Here is a 21,534-nt window from a genome sequence, read left to right on the forward strand (position 1 = left end):
GGGAGGCCTGAGGATAGGTTTTAAAACCAGTGATCAACAATATACTTCTTCAGAAAGATCTTTGCATAATTTGGATGTTGATAGGGCATTATAGTATTACGTTGAAGGTTTTTAGATTAACTTCTAGTTTGTTCATTCATTTTTTTTTTCTGGCTCTAAGAAAGGACAGAAGACTTCTGCTATTTCTTTGGCTTCTTGGTTGAAACTTTTAATTCACAAGACTTCTTTAGAGGTAGGTCAGCCCCCACTGCATCAGATTAAGGCTCATTGCATATGATTACTGCTCATTCTACCAGGTCAGTTTCCATTTCATGAGCTTTTAAGAATGAGGCCTCAGTTGATCAAATGTGTAAAGCTGCTGCTTGGTCTTCTTTGAATACTTTTTCAAAATTCTACCATTTTTATGTTTTTGCTTCTTTGGAGGCAGCTTTTGGTAGAAACGTGCTTCAGGGAGTTGTTTCAGTTTAATTCTTGCCTGTTTTTTTTTAAGTTCATTTAAAAAAATACTAACAAAAATTGTTTTGCGGTTATGGATTTATTCACTATATTAAAATGTTTTTTCATTCCCTCCCTTTATATTATTACTCGTGGACTCCACAACTTGGGTATTGGTTCTCATGGGTAATGGATCGTGGACTCTCACCACCTGTATGAAATAGCATAGTTTATGCTTACCTGATTAATTTCTTTCATGGTGATGAAAGTCCACGGGACACCTCCCTTTATATTTTTCTTTCTAAAGCTACATTCATTACTTTTGGGAAATAAGAACCTGGCCACCAGGAGGAGGCAAAGACACCCCAGCCAAAGGCTTAAATACTCCTCCCACTCCCCTCATCCCCCAGTCATTTTTTGCCTTTTGTCCCAGAGAAGTGTCAGAAGTTGTTTTGTCTCTTATGGAGGGTAGTACTCTTCGACTTTAGACGGGAGTTTTCAGTAATCCTATCAGTCTCTCAGTGAGAGCCTGGATGAAAGTTAGAGTCCGGAGATGCAGGGAAAGTCTTTCTGCGAAACCACCCTGACTCATATTAACAGCTCCACAAGCAATCAGCGTTGTCAAACTTCGCTTCGCTGCCTCCTTTCTTCTCTCAAGTCCATTGCGGAGGCGCTGCTACTATTAATCACACTTGAAGGGCCGTTTTCATGTTCCACAGCATAGATTCCGGTACTTATTTACTTCATCAGAGTACATGTAGTGTAACTTATTAATGTTTCCCGTAAGGAACTATCTTGCAAGACTTAAGTATTTTTATAGGGCCTCAGTGAGGCTCCTTTGGCATCTTGGAATCGAGGGTTAATATCTCCCTAGTGTGATTATTGAAAAGTTATTTTTTTTTTAAATCATGTTTGTGATTCAATCTGCTTATGCGTAGTGTTAACTGGGCTCTTGGCTTAGAACATAAAGGCCTTTGGAAGTGACCCAACTTTATGGTTGGTCGCACTTTTTTTGGACTGTACGGTTCATCTTGTGACTGGGCGTGTTTAAGTTCTGGTCTTCCATTTCCGCATTCCTGACCTTGTGGCGACTGAAAAATTTAGAGTCTGCTTGTGTCTGGTTCTAGGAGGTGGTGAGTGCCCAGCCATTGTGGGTGTCAGGTGCCATTTAAGTTTTTTCTTAGTCCATATTAGTATATTATCTATCTAGTTATAGAGGATTCTGATGCTGAGACTGTTCAAATTTCAGATTTTTTGACTTGTGAAGAATGTGAATTGGCCCAGTTGACACAGGTCAATCAGTTATGCCGTATTAGAGCGCCCTGTTCCTCTGGCTTGGGGAATCAGGGGCCTGCTGAGCCATCCGCCTCTATGGGATCTGAGGCGTGTTCCCTTCCGCTCCCTACTACTACACATGCAGGTGAGCTCGTCACAGGTCTACCGACCTTGGGTGGGCCTATACAGTTCCCTGCTGGTGTAGCTGTCCCTGAGTGTTGTGCCTTTCATTACAGAATAGCGCGTCTTCGCATTTTGCTCACACGTTTTTGAGTTATTGGAGGATCCTATCCTTAATGGATACGGGAATCCGCAGTATTCTGCTTCAAATTGCTCACCTCATTAGACATAAGGGGATGACGTAATTTGCAAATGGTCTGCTTATTGAGATCTTTCCCAGTTTTTTGTTGGAAGATCAGGGTTACGTTTGGCTGGTCCGGCGGGTAGGCCTGTTTTCTTACTGGGCGTTAACCTACGGGTTGCCTTATATTTTCTTTTATCCGCTTATCGATTATGTGTTTCCTTCAGGAACTTCTGGGATCGATTCTCTCTGGTTGCTTCTTCGGAAGCTTGTTAAGGGACACGTTAGTCCTAGGTTTTTCTGTTCTACCTTCTCCTCTGAGGGAGGATTTAGCCAACTTGACAGTTATGGGAGTCAGATCTTCTGTCCTATGACTTGTTCAGGCACGTGGCGCCTGTTCTGCCTGGCTGGTCCAGTGGGGCGCTGAGTGCTCACATTATTATTTGTGTCTCTTCTTGTTTTTATTTACAAGTTCAGCTAAACACTCTAAAAAGATCCGTATGGCTCGAAGGATTATGTCAGTCCTTATTCAGCACTCAGTCTGGTGACCGGGTCAGTGGAGTTCCGCTGCGTCGCTCTCTTTGCTCCGATATCCTTGGGTCCTAGAGTTTCTTTCCTTTCTGGGGAGGATTGGGGGCTTAGCGCCTCCTTACTGCTGTTTGAGCGGTTTTGCCCCTGAGGCTCTGGAATTGTCCTTGGACTTGATCCTACTGTGGTTCTCTTCTTGAGACCTTGCAGAATTTGTCCGTTCCTCAGGTTCCTTAGGGGGACCTAGTTCCCTTCAGGAGTTGGTTCCTTTGTAGGGATATGGGCAGTGTGGTCTCCTTGAGCTCTGTTTAGGGTTTCTGCCCGTAGCTGGGGTATGCTCCGCATCCTTCTTCTTCTCCTCTAATTTTTGGGAGTGATGTGGAGGCTAGCCTTTGTTAGTGACTTTGTCCTCAAGGTATCCCCTTTCTCTTGGTCATAGGTGGCTGTTGCGCCTTGGGCTCTAGTGACCTTGTTTCAGTCTTTGCTTCCTTAGCTCCCTGGAGCGTTGGACTCTGGCAAGGGGTGGTCTCGTCTTCTGGTCAGGACTTGCAAGTTTTTCTTGTTGTCCATTTTACTTTGGACATTGTATGGTATCTCCCGGGGGTCTGGTTTTATATCAGATGGGGGATTTCAGTATCCGGGTTCTTGTTTATTTGGGGAGCTTGGACCTCTCCTCGCTCTGGCTCTTCTGGTGGATGAGTTTTTCCTTCAGCATTTCCTTTGTGGATCCGGCTGTGGGTTGTACCCGGACTTTTAGGATCTGGAGCTGGTCCGGGGTTCCCCAGTTCCAGGAAACTTGGGCGGTGTCCTTGGTTGGGCTGGTTGATCTGGTTCAATGCCGATGCCCCTGGGCTTGCCTTTTGCCTATGGTTGGTTTCCCTTGGTTGGCTTGCTGAAATAGTGTGATTTCGCTGCTCTGCAAGCAAAGGGGTGGAACCACTGCAGCTATGGCACCTTGTCTGTGTGCTAGCCAGTTAGATATCCAGGGGATTCCTTCCAGTTCAGGGCATTTTAGATTTGTTCTCTCGGTCCAGCCTACGGCTGTGTCTTGGGGCAGGTGCTCGCTTGACGGCCCCCCTTTTGTCTTGGGGGGGGGGCTTATACCCTTCTTTGGAAGTGTGGTCCCTATTTTAGGGCTTCTCCTGGCTTCAGGAGGTTAGGACAGACGGGTTAACCGATTTCGGAGAGAGGTATGCTCTCTGGGTTGTTCTGTCCATTTGGAGAGTTGCTGGCTCCTCCTTGAGTCTTGTTGGGCCTCTAACTAGACCTCTAGGTCTAAGGCCTTGTCGACTCTCTCCATGTGGTATTTCGGGTTGGCACCCGAACACTATTGTAATGGCTGTGCCATTTTGCTCACTCGTTGTCTGAGTTTGGGATTTTTCTGGTCCCCTGGTTTCAGACCTACCGATGCTTGGGCTGGCCCGGCTGGAGGTAGGTCCTGAGATACGTTCTCTCGGATCTTGGGGGTGCATTGGTCCTCGTTGAGGTTCTGGGCTTTCCTTTTATTTCGAGACCTATGTGTAGGTCTGGCGGTTTCGGTTGCCTAAGGTGTGCCTTCTGTAATGGAGGTTTATCACTCTACATTTGGTAGTCTCTTCTAGCAAGCATTTCTTCGGTGTCATCCTGAGGATGGCTGCGTGTTCTTGACTCTGGTGTTTACCTCGTCTGGGTCTGCTACATGTCATTTTGACAGAACTCCTTAGGGTTCTGAGTTCGGATGATGTTTGGTCTCCATTTTCAGTTGTTTCTAGGCGCTGGTTGAATTGCTGCCTGGCAAGTGAAGCGTTGCTCTTTGAAACCAGCTACAGCTGTTTGTGCCTTGACCGAGTGCTAGCTAGCTGTTCCAATCCTTTGCAGGATGTTGGGAGAACTTTTTCTCTGTTCTGCTTCCAGTTCTAAACCTTTTGGTTTCTATTTGGATTGGACGTTGCCTCCTCTTGTTGTCAGGATCCTTTTAGGTCTTGCAAACTTTTTGATTGGAAGGTTTTCCTTTTATAGAGTTTGTGGTTGGTACCTTTCGGCTCCCATTTAGTTTTTCCGTGCCTTATTCCTTTGCTCGTAAGGGGTGTGTTGTGGGGGACCGACTGTTGGGCGACGTTGTCTTCCGAATGACTGTTGGCTCAGTTGTGTCTGATGTTGCAGTCTCTGCCTAGGTTTTCGGGCTATCTGCTGGTCAGTGTCCCAGACGCCTTTTCCCTTTCTGTTTTTCTCGGCTTCGGACGAAGCAGGTTTTTTTTATTGGGTAGTGGTTTTCAGGCCTGGTGCCCTCAGAATGGGCCGCCTATTGTACCCTCCCGTTTTGGCATTCAGTGTCTTCTATAGCTTGGGTATTGTTTTCCCAAAAGTAATGAATGCAGCTGTGGACTCTTTCCATTTAGGAAGAAAAACATAAATTATGCTTACCTGATCATTTTCTTTTCTTCCGATAGAGTCCACAGCTCCCCACCCGTCTTTTTTATGTGGGGCGTCTTTTCACCCAGATATTTCTTCTACTGTTCCTTGTTCCTCGGCTGAATGACTGGGGGATGAGGTGAGTGGGAGGAGTATTTAAGCCTTTGGCTGGGGTGTCTTTGCCTCCTCCTGGTGGCCAGGTTCTTATTTCCCAAAAAGTAATGAATGCAGCTGTGGACTCTTTCCATCGGAAGAAAAGAACATTATCAGGTATGCAATTTGTTTTTTTAAGGGTTTTGTTTTTCTTTTCTTTTTTTTTAAGCACATCTTTTTTCCCTGCTCCATTTTTTTGACTCTTGCTCTTTCTTACCTCACTTCTGCTCGGCTGTGCGTTAGACTGAGGTATGTGTGAGGTGGGAGGGGTTATATAGAGCTCTTGGGGTTTGGGAAGCTTTGCCTCTTCCAAGTGGTAGAGAAGGTAATTTCTTCTGTTAAGTGTGATCAGTCCACGGGTCATCATTACTTGTGGGATATTATCTGCTCCCCTACAGGAAGTGCAAGAGGATTCACCCAGCAGAGCTGCTATATAGCTCCTCCCCTCTACGTCACCTCCAGTCATTCTCTTGCACCCAGCAACTAGATAGGTCGTGTGAGAGGACTATGGTGATTATACTTAGTTTTATATCTTCAATCAAAAGTTTGTTATTTTAAAATAACACCGGAGTGTGTTATTACCTCTCTGGCAGAGTTTGAGGAAGAATCTACCAGAGTTTTGCTATGATTTTAGCCGGAGTAGTTAAGATCATATTGCTGTTTCTCGGCCATCTGAGGAGTGAGGTAAACTTCAGATCAGGGGACAGCGGGCAGATGAATCTGCATAGAGGTATGTAGCAGTTTTTATTTTCTGACAATGGAATTGATGAGAAAATCCTGCCATACCGATATAATGTCATGTATGTATACTTTACACTTCAGTATTCTGGGGAATGGTACTTCACTAGAATTACACTGTAAGAAAGACATAAAGTTGTTTAATAACTAGAGATTATGTTTAATGTTTTTGCTGGAATGTAAAATCATTTTCATTTACTGAGGTACTGAGTGAATAAATGTTTGGGCACTATTTTTCCACTTGGCAGTTGCTTAAATCTGTTTTTTCTGTCAGTTTCTGTTCTCCCTCACTGCTGTGTGTGAGGGGGAGGGGCGCTTTTACTATGCATCAAATATTTTCTCTCAGCAGAGCTGTGAGAATTATAGTTTGACTGAAATAAAAACGTTTATTCTGTAATTTGTTTCCTGCTTTCAGAATTTGTTATCTTTGCTAATGGGATTAAACCTTTGCTAAAGTTGTGTTGTTTAATTGCTGAGGGGAACAATCCTTTGCTAAAACTGTATATTCTGACAAAGATTGATGCTATAACTTAATTATTTTAACTGTTATAATTTTTTTCTGTGCTTCTTAAAGGCACAGTTCGTTTTCATATTATTTGTAAATTACTTTGAAAAGTATTTTCAAGTTGCTGTTTATTTGCTAGTGTGTTAAACATGTCTGATTCAGAGGAATATCTCTGTGCTATATGTGTTAATGCCAAACTGGAGCCCAATAGAAATTTATGTACTAAATGTATTGATGCTATTTTAAAAAACAGTCAATCTGTACAAATTGAACATATTTCACCAAACAACGAGGGGAGAGTTATGCCGACTAACTCGCCTCACGTGTCAGTACCTGCATCTCCCGCTCAGGAGGTGCGTGATATTGTAGCGCCGAGTACATCTGGGCGGCCATTACAAATCACATTACAAGATATGGCTACTGTTATGACTGAAGTTTTGGCTAAACTACCAGAACTAAGAGGTAAACGTGATCACTCTGGGGTGATAACAGAGTGCGCTGATAATGCAAGGGCCATGTCTGATACTGCGTCACAGTTTGCAGAACGTGAAGACGGAGAGCTTCATTCTGTGGGTGACGGTTCTGATCCAAATAAACTGGACTCAGACATTTCAAATTTTAAATTTAAGCTTGAGAACCTCCGTGTGTTACTAGGGGAGGTATTAGCGGCTCTGAATGATTGTAACACTGTTGCAATCCCAGAGAAAATGTGTAGGTTGGATAAATATTTTGCGGTACCGACAAGTACTGACGTTTTTCCTATACCTAAGAGACTTACTGACATTGTTACTAAGGAGTGGGATAGACCCGGTGTGCCTTTCTCACCCCCTCCTATATTCAGAAAGATGTTTCCAATAGACGCCGCCACACGGGACTTATGGCAAATGGTCCCTAAGGTGGAGGGAGCAGTTTCTACTTTAGCTAAGCGTACCACTATCCCAGTGGAGGATAGCTGTGCTTTTTCAGATCCAATGGATAAAAAATTAGAGGGTTACCTTAAGAAAATGTTTGTTCAACAAGGGTTTATATTGCAACCTCTTGCATGTATTGCGCCTGTCACGGCTGCAGCAGCATTTTGGTTTGAGTCTCTGGAAGAGACACTTCAATCATCCACACTAGATGACATCACACACAAACTTAAATTCCTTAAGTTAGCTAATTCATTTATTTCAGATGCCGTAGTACATTTAACTAAACTTGCGGCTAAAAATTCAGGATTCGCCATTCAGGCACGCAGAGCTCTGTGGCTGAAATCCTGGTCAGCTGATGTTACGTCTAAATCTAAATTGCTTAATATTCCTTTCAAAGGGCAGACCTTATTCGGGCCCGGCTTGAAAGAGATTATTGCTGACATTACAGGAGGTAAAGGTCATGCCCTGCCTCAGGACAAGGCCAAAGCCAAGGCTAGACAGTCCAATTTTCGTTCCTTTCGTAATTTCAAAGCAGGAGCAGCATCAACTTCCTCTGCACCAAAACAGGAAGGAGCTGTTGCTCGCTACAGACAAGGCTGGAAACCTAACCAGTCCTGGAACAGGGGCAAACAGGCCAGAAAACCTGCTGCTGCCCCTAAGACAGCATGAATTGAGGGCCCCCGATCCGGGACCGGATCTAGTGGGGGGTAGACTTTCCCTCTTCGCCCAGACTTGGGCAAGAGATGTTCAGGATCCCTGGGCGTTAGAGATCATATCTCAGGGATACCTTCTGGACTTCAAATCCTCTCCCCCAAGAGGGAGATTTCATCTGTCAAGGTTGTCAACAAACCTAACAAAGAAGGAAGCGTTTCTACGCCGCGTACAAGATCTTTTATTAATGGGAGTGATCCATCCAGTTCCGCGGTTGGAACTAGGACAAGGGTTTTACTCAAATCTGTTTGTAGTTCCCAAAAAAGAGGGAACCTTCAGGCCAATCTTGGATTTAAAGATCCTAAACAAATTCCTAAGAGTTCCATCGTTCAAGATGGAAACTATTCGAACATTTTTGCCCATGATCCAAGAGGGTCAGTACATGACCACAGTGGATTTAAAGGATGCTTACCTTCACATACCGATTCACAAAAGCCATTACCGGTATCTAAGGTTTGCCTTTTTGACAGGCATTACCAGTTTGTAGCTCTTCCATTCGGACTGGCTACGGCTCCAAGAATCTTCACAAAGGTTCTGGGCACTCTTCTGGCGGTACTAAGACCGCGAGGAATTTCAGTAGCTCCGTACTTAGACGACATACTGATACAAGCTTCAAGCCTTCAAACTGCCAAATCTCATACAGAGATAGTACTGGCATTTCTAAGGTCGCATGGATGGAAAGTGAACGAAAAGAGAAGTTCTCTCTTTCCACTCACAAGAGTTCCCTTCCTGGGGACTCTGATAGATTCTGTACAAATGAAGATTTACCTAACAGAGGACAGGTTAACAAAACTTCAAAGTGCATGCCGTGTCCTTCATTCTATTCAACACCCGTCAGTAGCTCAATGCATGGAGGTAATCGGACTAATGGTAGCAGCAATGGACATAGTTCCTTTTGCACGCCTATATCTCAGACCACTGCAACTGTGCATGCTAAGTCAGTGGAATGGGGATTACTCAGATTTGTCCCCCACTCTAAATCTGAATCAAGAGACCAGAAATTCTCTTCTATGGTGGCTTTATCGGCCACATCTGGCCAGGGGAATGCCATTCAGCAGGCCAGACTGGTCAATTGTAACAACAGACGCCAGCCTACTAGGTTGGGGCGCTGTCTGGAATTCTCTGAAGGCTCAGGGACTATGGAATCAGGAGGAGAGTCTTCTTCCAATAAACATTCTGGAATTGAGAGCAGTCCTCAATGCTCTTCTGGCTTGACCCCAGTTAACAACTCGGGGGTTCATCAGGTTCCGGTCGGACAACATCACGACTGTAGCTTATATCAACCATCAGGGAGGGACAAGAAGCTCCCTAGCAATGATGGAAGTATCGAAGATAATTCGCTGGGCAGAGTCTCACTCTTGCCACCTGTCTGCAATCCACATCCCGGGAGTGGAGAACTGGGAGGCGGATTTCTTAAGTCGTCAGACTTTTCATCCGGGGGAGTGGGAACTTCATCCAGAGGTCTTTGCCCAAATACTTCGACGTTGGGGCAAACCAGAGATAGATCTCATGGCGTCTCGACAGAACGCCAAGCTTCCGCGCTACGGGTCCAGATCCAGGGATCCGGGAGCGGTCCTGATAGATGCCTTGACAGCACCATGGACCTTCAGGATGGCTTATGTGTTTCCACCTTTCCCGATGCTTCCTCGATTGATTGCCAGAATCAAACAGGAGAAAGCATCAGTGATTCTAATAGCGCCTGCATGGCCACGCAGGACTTGGTATACAGATCTGGTGGACATGTCATTCTGTCCACCTTGGTCGTTACCTCTGAAACAGGACCTTCTGATTCAGGGTCCTTTCAAACATCAAAATCTAACTTCTCTGAAGCTGACTGCTTGGAAATTGAACGCTTGATCTTATCAAAGCGTGGTTTTTCTGAGTCAGTTATTGATACCTTAATACAGGCTAGGAAGCCTGTTACCAGAAAGATTTACCATAAAATATGGCGTAAATACCTATATTGGTGCGAATCCAAAGGTTACTCTTGGAGTAAGGTTAGGATTCCTAGGATATTGTCTTTTCTACAAGAAGGTTTAGAAAAGGGGTTATCCGCTAGTTCCTTAAAGGGACAGATCTCAGCTCTGTCCATTCTGTTACACAAGCGTCTGTCAGAAGTTCCAGACGTTCAGGCTTTTTGTCAGGCTTTGGCCAGGATTAAACCTGTGTTTAAAGCTGTGGCTCCACCATGGAGTTTAAACCTTGTTCTTAACGTCTTTACAGGGTGTTCCGTTTGAACCCCTTCATTCCATTGTTATAAAGTTGTTATCTTGGAAAGTTCTATTTTTAATGGCTATTTCCTCGGCTCGAAGAGTCTCTGAGTTATCAGCCTTACATTGTGATTCTCCTTATTTGATTTTTCACTCGGATAAGGTAGTTCTGCGTACTAAACCTGGGTTCTTACCTAAGGTAGTCACTAACAGGAATATCAATCAGGAGATTGTTGTTCCATCCTTGTGCCCAAATCCTTCTTCGAGGAAGGAACGTCTTTTGCACAATCTGGATGTAGTTCGTACCCATAAATTTTATTTACAGGCAACTAAAGATTTTCGACAAACGTCTTCCCTGTTTGTCGTTTACTCTGGTCAGAGGAGAGGTCAAAAAGCTTCTGCTACCTCTCTCTCTTTTTGGCTTCGTAGCATAATTCGTTTAGCTTATGAGACTGCTGGACAGCAGCCTCCTGAAAGAATTACAGCTCATTCCACTAGAGCTGTGGCTTCCACTTGGGCCTTTAAGAATGAGGCCTCTGTTGAACAGATTTGCAAGGCTGCAACTTGGTCTTCGCTTCATACTTTTTCCAAATTTTACAGATTTGACACTTTTGCTTCCTCGGAGGCTATTTTTGGGAGAAAGGCTCTTCAGGCAGTGGTTCCTTCTGTATAAAGAGCCTGCCTATCCCTCCCGTCATCCGTGTACTTTTGCTTTGGTATTGGTATCCCACAAGTAATGATGACCCGTGGACTGATCACACTTAACAGAAGAAAACATAATTTATGCTTACCTGATAAATTCCTTTCTTCTGTAGTGTGATCAGTCCACGGCCCGCCCTGTTTTTTAAGGCAGGTAAATATTTTTTAAATTATACTCCAGTCACCACTACACCCTTGGCTTCTCCTTTCTCGTTGGTCCTTGGTCGAATGACTGGAGGTGACGTAGAGGGGAGGAGCTATATAGCAGCTCTGCTGGGTGAATCCTCTTGCACTTCCTGTAGGGGAGCAGATAATATCCCACAAGTAATGATGACCCGTGGACTGATCACACTACAGAAGAAAGGAATTTATCAGGTAAGCATAAATTATGTTTTCCATGAGTAATGGATCGTGGGCTCTCACCCCCATGAAAGATTAATTTATCAGGTAAGCATAAATAATGTTTATCTGTGATGGCGCTTTAAAAATTCATGATTCAGATAGAGCATACAATAAAAAAAATATTGCGGTTTAATTCCATTAACAAATTTGTTTTATCTTATATATATATATTTTTTTAAATAAATCTAGGTAGGTTCAAAGAAGCTTAAAGGGACAGTCTACTCCATAATTTATACTGTTTAAAAAGATAGATCATCCCTTTATCACTCATTTCCCAATTTTGCATAACCAACACTGTTATATTAATATACTTTTTACCTCTGTGATTACCTTATTTTTGATAGACTTGCATTTTAGCCATTTAGTGCTGACTCATAAATAACTCCACTTAAGAATTAGCTCTGGCTAGCTGTGAAAACTGTTAAAATGCACTGAAATAAGAGGCGGCCTTCAAGGACTTCGAAATTAGAATATGAGAGCCTAGCTTTAGCTTTCAACAAAGAATACCAAGAGAACAAAACAAATTTGTTATAAGTATATTGGAAAGTTGTTAAAATTGCATGCCCTATCTTAAAGGATTACTTTCTGTTATAATTTTTAACCTAAACAACTAACATATTAAAGTTAATAAACATTAATTAAAACCTACTGACCTATATTTTCTCCAAAACGAAGTTTCATAACGTTCTAAAAGTTATATCTTTTATTCGCCGATGATGTCACGTTATCCTGCCCACTATTTTCAGCACTGCATGTTCAAAATACTTAAACCAATAACTTTGTGTTTAAAGTGCCATTTTGAAACCTAGGTATTGTAAACGGATTGGTACAGAGCAAAGGATACCCACGGAGTGGGTTTGGAAAACAATTAAATTTGCAGACAAGATTTCTGATATACGGTAGAGATATGTTAATGAAATGCTATTGATAAAAAGCCTATTTGGGGTAGTTAGTTAGTAACAGGCATAGAAAATATTTACTTACAGTGGCCCTTTAATCATGAGTTTAATTTTGACTAGACTGTCCTTTTAAAAAGTGTCTTTAGCACTCTATAGTGCAGTGTTTGCACCAATGTGTGTTGCAATGTCATACAGATCGAGCCTACCTAGTTATGCTCTTTATCATACGATACCTAGAGTGCAAAGCAAATTTGATTACTTATAATAATATGCTGATAATATTTTAAAAATCCTAATAGTTGTTTAAATATTGAAGAAATAAATAGTCTTCATAAAATGATTGGTGTCCTCATATTGTAAAGTAGGTTTTCCTAGTTTTTAAGGGATAGGAACATTTAAATGTGTATGATTCAGATAGAGCATGTCAGTTAAATTCACTTATATTTTGAAATGTGCTTTGTTCTGTTTGTATCGGTTGTTGAAAATGAATATGCACATATCATGCACTAGTGGGAGTTAGCTGCTGATTGGTGCCTGCACACATTTATTTATAAAAAGAGAATGAAGCAAATTTGATAATGGATGTAATATTGGAAAGTTATCTCTGCTGGCACACATTAGGGGTTGTTTTTATTGTTTAAAGGGACAGTCAAGTCCCAAAAAATCTTTCATGATTCAAATAGGGCATGCAATTTTAAACAACTTTCCAATTTACTTTTATCACCAATTTGCTTTGTTCTCTTGGTATTCTTAGTTGAAAGCTAAACCTAGGAGGTTCATATGCTAATTTTTTAGACCTTGAAGGCCGCCTCTAATCTAAATGCATTTTGATAATTTTTCACCACTAGAGGGCATTAGTTCACGTGTTTCATATAGATAATATTGAGCTCATGCACGTGAATTTACCATGAAGTCAGCTCTGATTGGCTAAAATGCAAGTCTGTCAAAATAACTGAAATAAGGGGGCAGTCTGCTGAGGCTTAGATACAAGGTAATTAGAGGTAAAATGTGTATAATTATAACTGTGTTGGTTATGCAAAACTGGGGACTTGGTAATTAAGGGATTATCTATCTTTTAAAACATCACACAATTCTGGTGTTGGCTGTCCCTTTAATTTCCTTTTAAAGCAGAACCTCATTTTGTACTTTTTAACAAAATAAAAAGCATGTGCGTTTGTACTAAATTTTTGTAAATTTTGTATGTATATACAGTAAAACTAAATTAATAGCAACTAAAATGTATATAAGTTGCATTGTCCCCAGGTTTAGTTTTATCAATATTTTGTATTTTGTAAACAGTTAGCTTGTTAAACTTCTAAATTGATCTGAAACACATTTAGAATGAAAATACAATTGGCAAATAATGCATAAGGATAGTTTGTATTGAAGGGACAGAAAATTCTAAAAATGCATATTTTGTATACAAAGACACAATAGTTAAACATTTAAAAAATGTTTTGCATAAAAAACTGAACCTAACATGAATGCCAAGGAGCCTTATTGCTTACTGACTGACAAGCAAGTCTCCAGGTTATTTGTGGACAATGTGACATGCTTCACATGCATACCAATTTTATTTATTTTTTTATCCTAAGTACAGGGACAGCCATTTTAATTTCAACCAAAAGTTTCTAACTCTAAAAGAAGACCCTAATGTGTATATAGGTCACATGATTACTCAGCTGCCTGTCTTTGCTATGTATATGTGCAAGGGCATTTTTTTTGTGTGACACGGTTACTTAAAGGGACAGAATAGTCTAAATTTAAATTAATTTCATGATTCCCATAGAGCCTGCGTTAAACTTTTTTTTTTATTTATATAATCTAATTTACTTTGTTATTTTTGTATCCTTTTATGAAATAGAATAGTTAGATTTATAAGTATTTGTGTATCTTGAGCACATTGGATAGTTATATAAAATGACATGCTCTATTTAATTTGTTTTGTTTCCTTGTTATCCTCCTTTGAAGCATACTTATGTAGGCTCATGTACAGAAATGCACTAATGGGAGCTAGTGGCTGCACATATATGCCTCTTGTCATTGGCTCATCTGTGTTCATCTAGCTCCCAGTAGTGCATTGTTACGACATTAACGGATACCAAAAGATTTAAGCAAATTTGGTCATATAAGTACATTGGAAAGCTGTTTAAAATTGTATGCTCTGTCTGAATCATGAGAGAAAGATTCTCACTTAGATGATACAGACAAAATAATTGCAAATCATTTCATTGTAATAATCGTGTGGTCTCTAAAAGTGCTGGCTAAGCCAAAAGGCAAAACCCAGACAGTAATGTAAGTTAGAGTTTGTGTTTCATTTTTTTGACAGATACAACTGTGCTATCAGCAGTGCTGAGGATCGTAGTTTGTTCAGACGCATGAAGCTTAATTTTGCTGTATTCGATGAAGGGCACATGTTAAAGAATATGAGTGCCATACGCTATCAGCACCTTATGACTTTAAATGTAAGTCGTTTTTTATCCATTCTTTATAGATACATGTTTAAGGCTTTTGTGGCTGGGGAAATCACATGATTAAACGCGAAAAGCTATTCTTTTGATTTATATAAATTCTCTAGAACAACAAATCTAAACTTGAATGCATAGTATGTATGTAGATAGGCAATAAATTAAATGATTTAGACAAGCGTGGTTTTCACTTGGCCAGTTCAGGTTCTGTTCTATAATCCATCAATGTCAACAGGCAGTGGAGTTTTTTTGTTGTTGCAGAAATTAATCTACAAATGTAAGAAGCAACATGTTTGTGCTAGTATAAAATACTAGTTTGATGTTTTTAAGTACAATATTTGTGATAAAAAAATTAATACCGTATAATAACATACATATTTATTTGTTGTAGTAAATCTGTCAAATTATTCGATCGTAAGAAGCGGCTTTAAAGACTGACTCCTCATAACTTATCTTTATTTTTAAACTCTCTTGGCTTACCACTTGAAAGACTTAGAGTGAGGTTAGATAGTTCAAGTTCAATGTTTGGGCAAAATTAACCCAGAGCTAATGCATCTGTACAGAAGCAGTTGTATGTGCTTGTCTGTTGACACATGAATTTTGAGTCTAGGTGAAAACTTGTGGTAACTTCGTTTTTTTTATTTATTTAATGCAGGGGGTTGGTCCAAATCATGTTAACTTTAAAATGCAAGTGTTCTTAGCCTCCCTTATATACATATGGCAGAACAATATTTGGACAAATTCCTTTTTTCTTTCATATAGGTGGCGAGAGTCCGCAATCCGTTACTTATAGGATATATATTCCTACCACTAGGAGGAGGCAAAGTTTTCCAAATTCCAAGAGCCCTATAAAAACCCCACATACCTTAGTTTTTTACTTTACAACTGTTAGAGGAGGTTAAAGCATGAAGATGTACATGATTTCTACAGTGAAAAAGGGGCTTTTCAGTCTATATTGAAGCCCGGTCCCCCTCAGATTACAGTGCTTGTCAGAGGGATGTATTTTGGGCATTGTTTGTGATACAATGGCTTTACCTCATGGGAAATCCTTCATAGGCCCTCTGTAAATTCGGATGCAGGGACCCGTCTTCTGCCTCCCTTTTACAGATCTACATTATACTCCTATTCCCTTACCTCTGCTAATATGTTTCAGTACAGGTTTGGCTGTCTGCTACTTGCTTGATAGTGGACGAGTCTATGGCTGTGTTTTTTTAATTTTTTTTTATATTTTTATCTTTAGACACTCAAATCTTTGTTTATGGGCACTTTTAATATGTTAAGTTTATCTATATGTGTATATGTGTATATATGGCCCTGGAACAGATACTCACTATTCCCCTTGCTTTTTGCATGCAATTTACATTTTGGCAAGCTTTAGTTTTCACGCGCCGGGTCCCAACACATAAATACGCTTATCGGATTAGCTCTCTCTTGTACATACACACGTCTAATCACAGCCCCATTAGGTAAAGGTTAGTTGATCAGTTGAATTAGCACACATCAGCACGCTATATTAAGCACATCAGGTTAGTGTACGTCCGCTCATTAGTATACGCATGTCGGATTAGTGCACGTCTCGCACATATGTGCAAGTCTGATATTTGCTGCTCTTTTAATTATTTAAACAGGTTTTTTTTACATGCACTGACAGTTACTGCTTACCACTATTAAGTGTGCTTATTGTAAAACAACTGAAGTACTTTCTTCAGCTCATTTATGTGGCTCATGTTTAGATTATCGCTTATGGTATTTCTCTGAGTGATAACGCACCTACTGTCTGTTCATTGCAGGAAGATGAAGGTGGAGTTATGAAAAACGTTATAACTATTGCTATCACAATGTCATTGACTGCCCTATCACCTTCAAACAAGCAAAAAAAATAAAATTTTACCTTCTACATTTAATTTATGTTCTGATCCAAAGGATACCGTAGTATCTTCAGACAGTGAGGTTTCTACTGTGAGTGAGGCTCCATCATCTTTATTGCTGTGCAATAATCTGTTTTTAACTTTCTGGGTACTACAGTATTTTCTTTTCTTGTACTGTTATTAATTATTGCTGTGTAATACATGTTTCTCCCTCTATGGGATACTGCAGTATTTTACATATCTTGTGCTGTTGTTTATTCCTGTGCAATAACCTATTTTTCCCTCTATGTGATACTATTATATGTTATATATCTTCTGCTGTGGCTATTTATTGCTGTGCAATAACATATTTTCACTCTATGGGATACTACAGTATTTTACATATCTTGTGCTGTTATTTATTGCTGTGCAGTAACATATTTTTTTCCTCAATCAGATACTACAGTATTTTGCTTATCTTGTACTGTTGTTATTTATTGCTGTGCAATAACATTTTTGTCCCTCTATGTGATATTTTTGTATTTTACATATCTTGCAGTGTCATGATTTATTGATGGGCAATAACATATTTTTCCCTATATGTAATACTACGGTATTTTACATATCCATGTAATGTTATTTATTACTGTGAAATAACATATTTTCCCCTCTGTGGAATACTTCAGTATTGTATATATCTTGTACTCTGAGGAATACTACAGTATTTTCCATATCTTGTACTGTTATTTATTTTAGGCAATAACATACTTTTGCGTTTGAGGGATATTCAGTTTGTTCTATATCCTGTTCTGTTTATTGCTGTGCAATGAAATACTTATCCTTGTCTGGGATTTTCTATATTGTATACTGCTGTGCATTAGTATATTTTAGTTGAATGGATACCTCTGTATTTTCCATATTTGTATCCTATCTATTGTCAGACAATTTTATGCTGGTCTGTGGATACTACAGTATCCTACTGTTTGTATTGCGGTACTAATGTAATTTTGTTCCTGTTCGGTACTCTGCTTTATGCGCAAGTAGATCTACAGTATTTGTCATATCTGCATTGCCGTGCACTAGTTTTCCTTGATTGTCACCGTGCTATTTGGTACCATTTATTGGTGCGGTTCTTCTGCGGCATGTTCCTTATCTGGTATTACTGTTATTTATTACTGTACGACAGTATACATTTATTGGTATAGGGTGTGTTTGTATTTTTCCTTTTTTGTCGTTTCTTTACAGTATCATTGTTATACAGGGCGTTACCTCTGTGTTACTTATCTTGAGTGTTTCTCATAGGATACTCATATTGAGTTCCTATTATTTGAGGGTCTCTTTTGGTTCCATTTTCATTGCTTTTTCCATAGTTTATTTCTCTTTCTTAAGAAACCTATGGAACAGTTTGGATTTTTAATCTTCAAGGTTGGCCAATTTCAGAATTTATGTATATGCATTTGTTATTGGCTGAGGGCTGTTACGTGATGCTGTGGGGCGGAATTAGACATAACTTCAGAAATTCAGACTGAGTACTGTTGCATTGGAGGTTTGTGCTGGTTTACTTCTTTGTGCTTCACTAGACTCTGTGATGGAACATTTTAGACTGGCTCTGCATGGTTAATAAGACCCTTTGGAGGGTAGTAAGGTGTTTTTTTTTTTTTGTTCCCCTATTTTGATATCGCAGGCAGACGGTGTGTTCACTCTGCCCTGTCCAACTCAGTATTGTTTGATATCTGTACGGCTTTATAGTCAAAGATCTTCCCTTCTGCCTATGTCTTCTAGTAGGCTGTTTCATAGGTTTTGGCAGCTCTCCAGGGTATTTACAGATTACTTTTCAACTTGAGGGGTTGGGAAGACCAGGTTCTCTCTTAGGCTTTGACCTGGCTAAGATTTCTATGTGAAGTTTTCGGGGATCTCTTTCTAAGGAGATTTCTCAATCTTAAATCTAATTTCTTTCCTATGACATGGAGAGTCCACAACATCATTCCAATTACTAGTGGGATAGTCAACTCCTGGCCAGCATGAGGAGGCAAAGAGCACCCAGCAAAGCTGTTAAGTGTAACTTCCCTTACCCATAATCCCCAGTCATTCTCTTTGCCTTTGTTAATGGAGGACATGTGAAGTTGGTGTCTGAAGATATTTTATCCTTTTATGGCTACTTTTCTCTGCAAGCAAGGATTAGGGGCTATGCTGTGTCCATGTCAATCTCTTTAGTAAGAGTCATGGTGGCTATTAGCAGTTAGAAAGCGGCAAGGTTATCCTTGCTTTATTTCTAACATTATTGCTACCCATAGACAGAAAGCCAGGGTTGGTTACTCTGTTCTTTCTTTCTCTACAGGTCCCGGGCAGAAAACGGCTGATTCAGTGAGAAGATTGAAGACTTCTAACAGTGAGTCCCTGTATCTCTACCCCCCAAAGCTAGTGGTCTATGCATAATAGGGGTGAGGGACTTTTTATTTATTGCTGGGTACCCTCCAGTGAGGGTGGGCAATCAGGCAGGTGGATTTTGGCCTCAGACTGTGACTTCTTGTGAAGTCTTTAATCAGAATAGATTCTCTCTCCCTGGGATGGCAGTTTTTATCTCTCCACTCTAAAATATTTAGAGACAACCGCATGTTTTATTTAAGTAGGCTGACAGTTTCTGCAGCCCTTTTTATTATTTCCCTTTGAGGTTAGAGTACGGGGTTAATTCTTATTTCCCCTTTTTTCTCTTAGAGCTTGTATTCGGCATGTATGAGGGGTCGATGCTCTTTTAATTATGTTTTTAATCTTGAATGGCAGTTTACATTGGTGCCATTCACTTCAGAGGGATTCTACTTAGAGTATCTGGGTTCCGTCCTGCACATCCTGCTTTCTGCAGTGCAGCGCCAGCAGTTTGCTACAAGACTGTCACACTTGAGAGGCTGTGTTTCTGTTCCACGGCATAGATTCCGGTAAGATAGTTTCATTTTTTATACACATATGATAACACAAGAAGACAGGGTCACAGTGTGGCTCTTTTTATCTGTATGGAATCAAGGGTTAATATCTCTGGAGGGGGATTATTGAACAGTAGGGGATTAATCTCATAATTTTGTTTTTTTTATTATGATTATTCTTCAGGCAGATGTTGGAACGTACAGGTTTTGTTTTTGGAAGCTGCACAGTCTGAAAGGCTTGGCGTGCTTTTTCCTATAGCAGGTGCGGTCCTGCATTGCACACCACGTGACCGGGTGTGGTCACACTGATTTCCTCTTTCCTGACCATGCAGTTTACCGGAGAAGAAGCGGTTTCTCTGTTTGGCCTGGGTTATAGGAGGTGGTGAGTGCCCCAACCATTGGGGGTATAAAGTTGCTGTTTTATCTTATTATTCAATAGTTTGCTTTATAAGCGCAAGCTATGGAGGATTCTGATGTGTTAGAGGGTACTCCCTCTTTAAGTCTAATACCTTTTACCGCCAGACTTTACTGAGCAGTTACATACAGCAGTGTCTGCGGCCTTTAGTGCTTTACTTCGCCCTGCTAAGCGCAAGTGAAAGGTCAAATATTTCTATCCTTCCCAGGGGTAATCTACTAGTTTATTGGATTTATCTGATACAAGATTATCCGATGATGAAGACGCTTCTGATACTTCAGAGGGTGCTCTTTCTGGGTCAGAATCTGCTGCCTCTATGTCTCCAGCTACGGAGGAACCAGACTTTAGATTTAGAACATTTATGCTTTCTGCTAAAGGAAGTTTTGGCTACTTTAGAGGTTCCAGAGCCTAAATTGCCTGAGGAACCTTTGATTCCTAAATTAGATAAGGTCTACAAGGACAGGGTTGTACCACAGACTTTCCCGGTTCCCGCAAAGAGGGCGAACATTATTAAGAATGAATAGGAAAGAATTGGTTCTTCATTTCCCCGTTCTTCTTCCTTTAAAAAATTGTTCCCATTTCCGGATTCTCAATTGGAGTTGTGGGGTTCCATCCCCAAGGTGGATGGCGCTATCTCTACACTTGCTAAATGCACTACTATCCCACTTGAGACTAGTTTGTCGTTTAAAGAGCCATGGGTAAGAAAATAGAAACTCTGTTAAGAAAGATGTTTCAACATACGGGATATTTGTATCAACCGGCAGTGTCTGTTGCTGCGGTTGCTGGGGCAGCTACCTACTGGTGCGACTCCTTGTCTGAGTTGATCGAGGTGGAGGGTCCCCTCGACATTATCCAGGAAAGGATTAAGGCCTTAAGGGTGGCTAATTCTTTTATTAGTATTCAGGCGAATAATTTGCATATTTGCATTACAAAGGCTTCAGGTTTTTCTGTTCAAGCCCATAGGGCACTCTGGCTGAATTCCTGGTCTGCGGACATGACTTTGAAGTCGAGACTTTTTTCCCTCCCATTTAAGGGAAAGATTCTATTTGGTCCAGGCCTGGACTCAATTATCTCCACGGTTACTTGAGGCAAAGGTGCCTTTTTACTGCAGGATAAGAACAACAAACCTAAGGGACTTAGAAGCCGGCTCAGTCCTGGAATAAATCAAAGCAAAACAAGAAACCGCCAAGACAGTCAGCATGTAGGGGCGGCCCCCTATCCGGCTCTGGATCTTATAGGGGGCAGACTTTCGCTCTTTTCGGACGTTTGGTTTCGGACGTGCAAGACCCGTGGGTCCTGGAGGTCACTGTTGAGGGATACAGCTTAGGTTTCAAGTCTCATCCATCCAGGGGCAGATTCCTCTTTTCAAACCTGTCTTCAAAGCCAGGAAAGAGAGAAGCCTTTCTGGGGTGCGTGAGGGAGCTCTCCTCCCTGGGAATCATTGTACCGGTACCTCTTGCAGAAAAAGCTCTGGGATACTACGCAAACCTTTTTGTGGTCCCAAAGAAGGAGGGAACTTTCCGCACGATTCTGGACCTAAAGTGCTTAAACAAATTCCTAGCTGTCCCCTTGTTCAAGATGGAGACAATAAGGTCCATACTGCCTTTAGGTCAGGAAGGACAGTTCATGACCACGATAGATCTGAAGGATGTTTACCTTCACATTCCAATGCAAAAGGAACACTTCAGGTTTCTAAGGTTTGCGTTCCTGGACCAGCACTTTCAGTTT

The 21,534-nt window shown here is 40.9% G+C and overlaps 1 protein-coding gene across 1 annotated transcript in view; it reads left to right on the plus strand.

Moving 5' to 3' along the window:
- Positions 1–21,534, plus strand: part of SMARCAD1 (SWI/SNF-related, matrix-associated actin-dependent regulator of chromatin, subfamily a, containing DEAD/H box 1) — a 496,186-nt gene that overhangs the window by 451,522 nt on the left and 23,130 nt on the right. Inside the window, exon 16 of the mRNA XM_053700170.1 lies at positions 14,488–14,623. Coding sequence (XP_053556145.1) covers positions 14,488–14,623 — 136 coding nt within the window. The remainder of the gene's footprint in view (positions 1–14,487; positions 14,624–21,534) is intronic.

Source organism: Bombina bombina, chromosome 2, assembly GCF_027579735.1.
Source record: "Bombina bombina isolate aBomBom1 chromosome 2, aBomBom1.pri, whole genome shotgun sequence".
Taxonomy (NCBI): Eukaryota; Metazoa; Chordata; class Amphibia; order Anura; family Bombinatoridae; genus Bombina; species Bombina bombina.